Source organism: Antrostomus carolinensis, unplaced genomic scaffold (genome assembly GCF_000700745.2).
Source record: "Antrostomus carolinensis isolate BGI_N321 unplaced genomic scaffold, ASM70074v2 scaffold24897, whole genome shotgun sequence".
Classification (NCBI taxonomy): domain Eukaryota; kingdom Metazoa; phylum Chordata; class Aves; order Caprimulgiformes; family Caprimulgidae; genus Antrostomus; species Antrostomus carolinensis.
The window spans coordinates 1,420-12,782 of NW_010325682.1; the positions used below are offsets into that span (position 1 = coordinate 1,420).

General features: G+C 36.0%; 1 protein-coding gene across 1 annotated transcript in view; it reads left to right on the forward strand.

Annotated features, from left to right (window-relative positions):
* DGKE (diacylglycerol kinase epsilon) overlaps positions 1 to 8,110 on the forward strand; it is a 9,479-nt gene extending 1,369 nt beyond the window's left edge. The window contains exons 2-11 of the mRNA XM_010171332.1: positions 774 to 933; positions 1,427 to 1,546; positions 2,465 to 2,608; positions 4,464 to 4,621; positions 5,057 to 5,108; positions 5,259 to 5,372; positions 5,841 to 5,912; positions 6,466 to 6,593; positions 7,491 to 7,602; positions 7,919 to 8,110. Coding sequence (XP_010169634.1) covers positions 774 to 933; positions 1,427 to 1,546; positions 2,465 to 2,608; positions 4,464 to 4,621; positions 5,057 to 5,108; positions 5,259 to 5,372; positions 5,841 to 5,912; positions 6,466 to 6,593; positions 7,491 to 7,602; positions 7,919 to 8,110 — 1,252 coding nt within the window. The remainder of the gene's footprint in view (positions 1 to 773; positions 934 to 1,426; positions 1,547 to 2,464; positions 2,609 to 4,463; positions 4,622 to 5,056; positions 5,109 to 5,258; positions 5,373 to 5,840; positions 5,913 to 6,465; positions 6,594 to 7,490; positions 7,603 to 7,918) is intronic.
* The last annotated feature ends 3,253 nt before the right edge of the window (positions 8,111 to 11,363 follow it).

Below are 11,363 nucleotides of genomic sequence, written 5' to 3' on the forward strand. Positions count from 1 at the left end.
AGAAGAAAAGCAGAAAGTCACAGTACAGGGCAAGTATCATTGCTACTCTAGTTGTGTGCTGGATTAGTCAGAAGTACTCCAAAAATAGCTTTCACAGGTGCTTAAACCAAGGCTTTGGATGTAACGAATGAGGATTAACATTCTGCAGAGGCTGTCAGTGGATATTGCAGTATTTCCTCTTGTTCTGGTCTGTTTTCCACAACAGCTTTTAGAATAGGTCAAAAAACTGAGTGGCTTTGCGTAACAAAATCTCATCAACCTTGTACTGTACTGTGTAACCTTTTAGGTTTCAGACTTCAAAGGGCTATTCTCAATCTTAAGAAATTTATTAACATTGTTAGTAACACTTTATTAAATTGAACTCTAGTGTTTTATCTGTGCTCTTTAAGGATGGGTAGGAGTTTCTCATACAGGATTTCAGTGTAATTGTTTATATTGTAATCAATGCAGGAGGGTATTTGTAGCACTTGTCTTGGGGATTAAAAAGAATAGAGTTCATTTAAAACTGTGGGGTTTTTTCCCCAGAGAATTCAAATACTTTTCCAGACTTGCGAGCACATGACCAAGTTATGTAATTTTCTGTAGCCAATACATATGTAAACTTCCAGAAAATGCATGGTTTTCTCTGTAACATGCTTAAAATATTACTTATAATGGTGCATGTAAACATAAGTACTTTTCAGAAAGTTAGTCTATTTAAAATAAATGAGCAAAATCCATGTGCCTGTTGTTTGAGGATTTTTTTTTCATGGTTTTTTGGGGTTTTTTTCCAGGTGTGTGTGGTGTCAGTACACTGTACATGATGAATGCATGGTGGATTGTTTAAAGACTGAGGAGTGTACATTTGGAGAATTCAGAGACTTAATTATTCCACCATACTATTTGTCTGCAATCAACCAGATGCGTAAAGAGAAAAGAATCAGTTATGAAAAGGTAATTGTCTTCTGCTTCTTGGTTTGACAATATATTTTTTTAAAAAATAAAAAAACCACACACATTAAAACTTGAATTCAGTCCGCTGTCAGGTTAATAACTATCAGGTAAATGTTTCGATATATAGTAAGTACTTGTAGTGTTAATTTGGAGGTGTTTGTCATTTTATTAACATGATAGTAGAAGCATGAGCAGACATTTGGATTTTGTTATTCCAAAACAACACTGAGATTTGGGTACCTTATGTCATTGAATGTTTTGTGATTTTTCTGCTACTGTGCTCATAACACTGTAGTATTTGTTGTCCTAGGCCCTGTAGAACAGAAATCTTCAACCTTGGTGTGTCGGGAGTATTTGTTTCTATTTTGACTGCTTCCAACTAATTGGCAACTTCCTCATTTCAGCAATTACAGGGAACAGGGTTTGGAGCAAGGCTTTAAACATTTCAAACTTGCTGTATTTGTGTGATTGACTTACTGTTACCTTTTTGCAGGTAGTACCTTACTGCAGAAAACACTGGATGCCAGTAATCATACTGGCTAATACTCGTAGTGGAAACAACATGGGTGAAACTTTACTGGGAGAATTTAAAAATCTGCTGAACACCGTTCAGGTATTTACAGTGAAAAGCCACTATAATAAAATAAAAGTTTAAGTTAGAATAAGCTTCACTTTGCTTACACAATGGCAATAAGATCTTGTGGAAGATCAGTAAAAGAAACAAATTCTTACAGTTTGTTCTTTGAGAAAGAATAGCTTTATATAGACAGACCAGAAGTGCAGAGGCTCCTCCCACCCCCAAGTTTGTTCTGGTTCTAATACTGGTCTGTTTTTCTATTTATAGTAATACATGCAGTAATTCTGTTAATGGTAAGTATCTGGCTCTGGAAACAGTGTACAATTTTTAGAAGATGAAATATTTAGATCTTAATTTGAAACCTGTATTTGTTTAAATCCTCACTTGTGAAAATGTCAGTCTGTACTGTTGCCGCTTGTGGTGTCGCTTTCCCCTTAAAATTCACTGGGATGGCACAGGATGTTGACGTAAGGCAGTTAGTTGTTCCCTGGATTTCCTGACTGCACCTTAATAACTCTTCCTTTAAAGTTCATAACCCAGCCTTAGAATACAGTCCAATAGAAATCAGCATGTATTTGTTTTAAATGCATCACAGTAAGGCTTAGAGACTAAACCTCTTCATATGTGAGTATTTAAAAATTACTGTTGTCTGAAGTCTTTTATCTTTACAGAGTTCATCATATAATGCCTCTAGATACAGAGTTTTGTTAGGACTCTATCAGCCCAGTTTATCAATGACATTTATTCCTAGTGAAACAGCTGGAGCTCTGTTGTAAATTTGGGAAATCAAATCCTGCTCATAAAAGTCAAGACAGCTCATTTGCTAATGCAGTATTGTAAATAGAGAATCTTTGTTTTGCATTAGATTGAACTTCTTGCAGCTGTTTAACTGTGAGGTAAATGCCAAGTCATATTCTGTGAACTTATGGAACTCCTTATTCTCCTTCCTTGTAGGTTTTTGATCTAAGCAAAATTACACCTGCTAAAGCACTCCAACTTTGTACCTTGCTGCCTTACAACGCTGTCAGGGTTCTTGTCTGTGGTGGGGATGGCACAGTAGGCTGGGTCCTGGATGCAATTGATGAAATGAAGATAAAGGTATTATACTGTGTTTTAAATTAAAAGATGTCTTATGGTGAAATGAGTTTTGGAGCTGCTGAAGTGCTGCACCTAATCTCTTACCTGCATTTATTATTTTCAACTTCCTAAATAATCTTATAGAGAAATATTTGCAGAATTGCTTATTCATACTGGGGAGGGAGATGCATCTTGTCCTGTAGGTCAGGAAAAATATACAAGTTTTAAGGTTTAAATTATATTTAAAGTCATTATTTTCTGTAGAACAAGAACAAGCTGCAGAATATTTTATGTGTTGTTCTTTCCTCTTACATTTTGTCATAAATGGCATCCCTAATAATAAGCAGTCAGGGCACACTGGCCATTTCTCTCAGTGTGCTCAGTCTTTTATAATAACCTCATCATTTTGCTGGCTGCACTGGTTATATCGCCAGTGCATGAATGAGTGCAGTAATTTGCTTCTGCTCCTTATCATACATCCTAAAAAATCTATCAGTCTGCAGCCTTGCTTATTAACAGCAAGTAGAGAAGGAAAAAACAAGCTGTATGTTTGCTGTTGATTTGAAATGGAAGATACTCTACTAAGAACTTCTGAGAAAATTAAAAATGAGGAATAATTACTAGGGCTTTAGTGCTTTACCTAATAAACTTTTTCTCTAATGATAAAAGGGAGAAAGTTACTCATATCAATTTTTTTTTTTGCTGCAGCTTTCTTATTAACACGTTAAATATCTAGTTGAAAGCCATTATTACAACTTCATGCCTAGTGAAACTGTGCTTCTTCGAGAATTTTTATATACTGATAAAGTAGAAATGCAACAAAGTGTAACTATAAAGGTTAATGAATAGGAGTACATGTTTACTTGGGCTTGGACACTTGATATACTGTCCCTCAGAGCCAATATAGTTGATGAAATCTGGGTTCTTCTTTGTTTCCAGGTATTCAGATTGAGACGCTGGAGTTACGTAAATACTGTTGAGATTATCAGCAAAACTTTTTTATTATCAGTAGTAGGTTATTTGCTCCCTTCATTTATCTTGACTCTCAAATACAGGTTATCTGGCTTTTCTTGAAAAAAATAGTAACCATAATGCTACTTATTGCAAGTACTTTTCACAGCTGAATTTCAAAGGCCATAGTACCTCTGAAGTAACTGTTCGCCCTTGTGGGGTAAAGAGAGCAAAGACATTTGCTAAGGTGTCCATTTTGAATGTCTGCTTCTGTCACTCTGTGATCTGCAGAGGTGATTATCATCTGCTCCATCTGTTGATGACAGTTGGATCTGTGTGTATATGTGGCATCTCTGAAAATCAAATACCAACTTTCCTTCTTTGAGTATGGGAATTCCTGCCTGTGGTTGAATGCTCTAGTATTATGTGCACCTGTTGTTTTAGACCTGACCTTGCTTCAGTCTTGTAAGAGCATTCTGGTGTCTTGTTTTTGTTCACAAGCCTTGTGTGTTGTCTCTCTTAAGTGTTCATATCACTTCCTAGAGGTATGTACAGTAATAGTATTAGTAACTTACCCATGACTGCAGCAAGTCAGCAACATATAATCAGGAAATCAGATGAGACTTTCAGGCTTCCACTTCTAGATACAAAGTGTCATTTGTCTGAAGGAATACTCTGTTCAGTATTAATAATGCATTGTTTCCATATTGTGTTTATATTCTCTTTTCTTCTTACAATGCTTTAATGTTTCCTTCCTTTACATTATCTCTGTGATATTTAAATGTGCCATCTGCTATACTATGTAACAAGCTGCTGTGAAGATTAATGATATTTATCTATCTTTTATCCCCCTGAACATTTGGGGATAAAAAGGAGAAAGTAAGTGCTGAAGGAGGAGCTAATATGCAGTGTTCCTGTATCCTAGGGGCAAGAACGTTATATTCCACAAGTTGCAATTTTACCTCTGGGAACAGGTAATGACCTGTCTAATACACTGGGCTGGGGTGCAGGTTATGCTGGAGAAGTCCCTGTAGAACAAATCTTACAAAATGTCATGGAGGCAGATGGAATAAAACTAGACAGGTGAGTAACAGTGAAAAAATAAATTATATAGAACCATAAATTATATAGAACCAAATACTACTAACAGTGAAAAAATAAATTATATAGAACCAAATACTATTAACAGTGAAAAAATAAATTATATAGAACCAAATACTACTAACAGTGAAAAAATAAATTATATAGAACCAAATACTACTATAGGTTTACCGATCTCTAGTTGCAGCAGTTTATGTAAAGAAACACAAGTATTGCTGGAGGGAGCTGCAGAATAACTGAGGTCCAAAATTAGTCTTTATTTAGTTGCTTTATGAGGCTTAACTCTTTCATAATTTAACTAAATTTGAATATTTTTACTTGATCCCAGTATAGATATCAGATTTCTAACTACAGCTTTGATACTAAATGAGAACAGTCTTTCTGTCACCAGTCTAAGTAATGGCTGTTGTTTTTCAGATGGAAGGTTCAAGTAACAAACAAAGGATACTACAACTTGAGGAAACCAAAGGTATGGTTTGCAAGCATAAATACAAATTCTATGGAATACCTGTATGTTCATACTTACTTTTCTGGTTACCTACTTCCCATTAAACAGCGTGGCTTTTAAATCCTAGTAATGATATTTAATAAGACCATAACTAGAAGTTTTGTCTTACAGGTATTCACAATGAACAATTACTTTTCTGTAGGACCCGATGCTCTTATGGCTTTAAATTTTCATGCTCATCGTGAGAAGACTCCCTCTCTGTTTTCCAGCAGAATCATTAATAAGGTATGTTTGGTGAAGTGACATTTTCTCCTTGTAGTTCTTGACTTGACTCAAGGCTATTTTTGCTTTATATTGCTTTACTCCCCTCCTTGCTTTTATTCCATTTTAAGAGTTTGAACTCATTTTTCTTGGGGAGAAGATTCCATAGGTAAAACATGTTTCCAGCCTGCTCACGAGTGTTCTGCCTTGTCTCTGCTTGCTTGCTTATAGAATATGCTGTTTGTTCAATTTTTATTTAAAATGTCTCATTTGCTTTAAAACTTAATGTGTTAAGGATATTGCCTATTTCCTTTTAAAGTGGAAAGCAAGTTTCTTACGCAAGTTGTAGCTTATCTCCTGAAGAAAACTTAGTTGAATTTTAGGTAAGGTTTGCAGAACCATAATTATACGTGAATATTTTGAATGATCTTCATATGTATTGTCTTTTTCTAACAGTGTTTTCTGTTCTCCCTGTTCATTTTTTTTTAATAGGCTGTTTATTTTTTTTATGGAACCAAAGATTGCTTAGTACAAGAATGTAAAGATCTTAACAAAAAGGTTGAGGTAAGTTGGTTTTGGTTTTTTGTTGTTTGTTTGTTTTTTTAACTTGCTTATTCTCTGCCAATCAGTAGAGTGTAAATCTTAACTTTGTGAAAGAAAAGGGGAAAAGCTTTGCAGTTCACATCTGTATGATATTTGTATAAGAATGGCTCTGGACTTGGAGTGGCTTTGATGTTCTTTTTGCTATCTGCAGCTTATCATGGAATTCATGTCTTTAAGCTTAATGAAAATTCCTGAATTTTTTTCTGTCCTTGACTTAATTCTATAAGTTCAAGTACTGGTATTCAGATAAAATTTGCCTTAGCACCAGAGATTGACATAAATGAGAGTTCCTTTTCTTTTCTCTATTAACAGAAATTTGTTACAGCTTGGAATATCTTGTGAACTCAGAAGTCTGTCTTTTTTTTTTTTTTTTTTAAGTATGAAAAGAAAGCATGTTCTTTTTGCACAGTTTTTCTTCAAGTGGAAGCCTATTCAATGCATAAAGAGAATAACTTGCTTATATTGAAGTACTGAATTTGATCGACAGTAATTAACTTTGGTTTGTCTTTTAAAGCTAGAGTTGGATGGTGAGAAAATTGAGTTGCCCAGTTTGGAAGGCATCATTGTCCTGAATATTGGATACTGGGGAGGTGGCTGTAGGCTCTGGGAAGGAATGGGTGATGAACCTTACCCCTTGGCGAGGTACACAACTCCCTTTAACAGTTCTTGTAGTGTAAGCAATTCCCTCCAGGAGGCTGTACTTTATAGCCAGCCTTGTCTGAAAGTCAGAAGGGTTCTTTGTGACAGTAGGACTATCTCAGATTTTTGTTTTCCTCATGTTAGAGACTGAGTGCATCCCACACATCAGGTTTTCTTAAGACCTTCTCAAAATGTCTGCCATGATTAGCTGTAGCATTTAAGAGGCTATTAAAAATAAAAATAGCCTTCAAAAAGTAGGTGTGTCCATTTCAGAATATAAAAGAACACATCTTAATAGAGGTTAAAATACAAAATAATGACAGAGCAAGCCAAAAACTTGACTCTCATGCTTGAGTAAATTGGCTGGAGCAATACTAAAGAGAATAGGTGGGTATGTTAGTTATTCCCACTTGTGACTTTCTTCTTCAGAAGCCATGTATATAAATATACTTTGTAGTTCTGTTACAAGGCATATGATCCTGGATTTCTAAAAATCATTTGGGCAAGGTCCTTTACCAAAATCTAAAAAACTTAGTCCATGGAAAGATTGTACTGTAGATTAATAACTGGCTGAAAAAGACAGAAAATTGTACAAGTTTATGGAAGATAAATCCCCCATGGGCCTTAAATATGCACAGTGAGTCTTGGAAAGTTATATATCCATAATTTCCAGAAGATAGATAGGGTGTACCAGCAGATGTATTGCTCCATACTTGTGTTTTTGTACGGCTCCCTTTGCCGTTCAGTGTGATTTGTTGTCCAGCACAGATAGTTTAAAAATATTTGTAGAATAGCATTTGTATTCTCTATAGGAATAGCCATAAAAGGACTCTGTAATATTTGAACAGGTATTCTATAGCTCATGAGCTAAAAAGAGTCTCTTTTCTTCTTAATTCATAGACATGATGATGGACTTTTGGAAGTTGTTGGTGTTCATGGTTCTTTCCACTGTGCCCAGATTCAGGTGAAACTAGCAAATCCTGTTCGGCTAGGGCAGGCACATACAGTGAGGGTAAGTGGTGTTTATGAACATATTTCCCTAATTTTTTTTAATACACAGTATAGAATCTGAAGCACTCAATTGTCTGATCTGAGGTTGCAGTTTGCAGTTGAGCTAGATGTTTCTCTTGCTAAGTAAAAATTAATTATGCCATAATTCACAGTCCTTTGTTGCTGTGGTTGGTGACCTGTGAGTGCAACTAATTAGATACTAAGATTCTCCCTGGCCAGGCTGAAAACATGCAGCATTAGTGTATTGTAGTTGTAAAAAGGTCTCTTCAGAGCTACTTTGAACTGCTATGATTGTGTGTTCTTCTGTTTAATATTAGCTGATCTTGAAGAGTTCAAAGATGCCGATGCAGGTGGATGGAGAGCCATGGGCTCAGGGGCCCTGCACTGTTACCATAACTCATAAGACACATGCACTGATGTTGTATCACTCGGGTGAACAAACGGATGACGACACTTCCAGCATGTCTGAGCAGGACCACGTGAGAGAACAGATGGATGAAGACGTATAGATTTTGAGAAATTCCACGTAATGCAGTGATCAACTTCAGCTCATTAAAAACACCGAGAACACCTAATCTAGATTAAGGTTTATGCCATAAAGTTCATGCTTGTGAATGAACTCAGCTCTAGCTGAGGGAAAAACCATGCTTTCACGTTCATGAAAACTTTCACAGCTGAATTACCATAACTGGTTTGCCTTTTAGATTGGTGGTGATGCCCAGCCTTTCTAGCTGGAGGAGTTTGTTACTCTAATGACAGGAAACAGACAGGTACTACAGCCCTTCCTTGCTGTGGAATCAGATCTTCTGCACACGCACAGTATAGTTTGCAAAAGGTTTGATACCCTTAGAAAGAGCAACAGCTGGGAGTTTGGCATGCTTCCATCTCTGCTCTGCCCCAGAACAGTTCCAGAACAGAAAACCAGACAAAGTAGGATGTGGGCTGATTTTCTGACAACAGCCTGCTCCTGGCTGCCATTGGGAGCAGGACAAATACTCTTTGGTGCACCTGCTTGTGCAGTGCATATCTGATAGGCTTGACTGGGAGAGTGGAGGATCTGGGAGCTCTTGGGAGGGTGGTTCGCAAGAAAAATGCTTTTGTACCAAAGGTTTCTCAGAATGTTCTGTTAGTAAACTACCTTCTTCAGTGGCTTTGTAAGCCACAGATAGAGCACTCCCAGGTACCCAAGATACAACTTCAAAACAATTGTACCACGATTTGCACTGAATGATCCTGTGACTGACTCTGCTTCAGTTTGGTGAGAGACCAATTCTAGTTTTTGTAAATAGCAAAACCTTAGTTCTTCAGGAAGCTTTCTGGAGGAAAACTTGGACAAAGGAGCTGTCTTTTTTTAACTGTTTACAGGAGGGTTTTAAAGAAATAATTCTGATTTGCAAATGTGGGTTTTTTTAAAGACTTGCTAAAGATCTTGCTTCATAATCACCTGAAGATTATCAATAGCAAGTCAGTCTGTTAACTGTTTAAGTGTGGAGGTTGAGGGATAAGTTTGCAGAGGTTAGCAATTTCTGATGTTCATGTGTATAATTTGAAAAAAGGCATGGAAGCTTTCTTCTGACTGGCTCTTAGGAAGTCAGAGATATGTTGTTGGACCTGAAATTTAATTTCCTATATGAATACAGGGCAAGAAAAAGATTGGTGGTTTATACCGATAGTAAGGATTAAGAACACATACAACAGTACACAGAAACTGTCAGTTTGGGATATCTGAAGCTTCTCAGGTTAAAAGCTTCTCAGGTGATAACATCTTCATGGTTAACAGAAGTGAAAATCTGCTTCCTTTTTTCTTTTCTGTTTTAGGTATTTTAAGCCTGCCACAGGTGAGAGCTATTAAAGTTTATCACTAAGTAATTCAGTTAAGTCCAGTTGAGTTACTGAAGGTCATCTTCCAATTAGGAAGAGAATTAATGCTGAATGTATCATGCATAAGCCAAGATCATAAGAGAAGTTGAGAGCCTTGGTCTGAACTTTGAATGTTGCTCTTTTGTCAGAACGCCCCCAAACTATTTTTTTTTCCTTTTTTTCTTTATGCTAACTGAAAGTGATACCATTGGGTAAAGTAGGCTACATTTCTAGGTTTTGTAAAATGAAACTGTTTTAAAATAATATAAGATGACATTTGTATTAATAGGGAATGAACTATTTATATTTTAAAATAATTTATTGAAACCTTGTCAAAGTCACTATTTTTAAATCCTTCAGTTGTAATCCTCTTTGGAGAGCATTTTTAACTTGATGGTATTTGTTGTAGAAAGTGTATGTACTAGATCTTAAATACTACTGATTATCAGTGAATTTATAAAACTGCCTGAAAATGTGATTAGAGTGTAATGAACTGTAAAGCAGAAGTCATTTGTAGATTCCATATTCATTAGCCTTATACACCTCATCTTAATTATTTTATTGTATGTAAATATAGAAAAAAAATTAATAGTTAAATTTATGTAAAAAGTGTTTTAAGTACCCAAAAGTACACTGTTAGATAAATCCACTACTCATTTTTGGTTTGGGGTTTTTTTTTAGTTATGAGGTTCAATTGGTATTAGCTTCAAAAACCTTACAAGTTATTAATTTTTTTTTTTTTAATAGCTTGTAACCATCAACATCCTAAAAACAGATAAGTTCTGTGTAACTATTGTTTACAAACAAATGACAAGTCTGGAAAATCAGGGTATGTACTATGGAAGGCAGTATTTTCTCAAGAGAAATGACACCACTGACTACTTGATCTAAACTATTCATAATACAGTTTAAAGAGTTACCTGAAGTTAATCAGATGATTTTTTTTAATTGGTTTATAGCCTAAGAACCTTTAACTGTTCAAAAACTTCACTCTTTGAACTCCTGACATCTAGCAAAAATGATAATTTATGCCAAGACTTTGAAAGTGTCCCTTTTTTACAGTAGATGGCTTTTCAGTAGTGGCTTTTTCACTTGTGCTTTGCCTGAGCAGGTACCAGTGATGTACTGTCTTTGTACAGACAAGATCCTTCCACTTACTGCAGCTTACTAGGAGTCCAGTCCTCAAGGTGTGAAATCCTCTTTGGGAGATGTAAATCCATCATTCCTCTTGAAGAAACAAAGGGGAGGTAGAAGTTAAAGTAGCATCTAATTGGGTGCTTGTTTGGGACAACCCCTGGTAAATGGTCTTGTTTGTATTGGACAGATCCTCCCCTTCTTGCATGTGGAAGTGAGGAAGTTTGTGTTTCACAAATTGACTGTTAGTGATTGCTGCAAATGATAGGTAGCAAACATAGCCACTGTAAGCATGGGGAAGCCTCCTGTAAAATTGTATTTATGGTACAGAGAATGTTCTGTAAGGTTGAAGTGTCCAGTTCCCTATCAGACATGGGGTCATCCTTCCATTGTAACTATATGTAGTTGTCATATGCATGACCAAAAAAAAAAAAAAAGTTATTTTTAAATGCACAGTGTTAGCACTAGAATCTGTTGGGAAGCCTTGCTGCTTCCAACACGCTGTCCTTTGATTTCAGTGTATCCTCCTTTCCAGTATGTTGCGAATTGGGTTAAAGCTTGTTTTGAGTTACTTTTATAGAACTGTTTTAAGCTGTCAGCAATGAGCTCCCAGATTCTAATGCTAACATAAATGAACTTTTCTGATTTGTAATATAGCTGTAGCTGCTTTAATGTTGTCATGTGTGTGTTGTGACTAAAACCATGCTTTTTGCAGGTGCATAAAGCACCAGTACAAATAGCTACTCTATAGCTCTACTGAAAACAGAT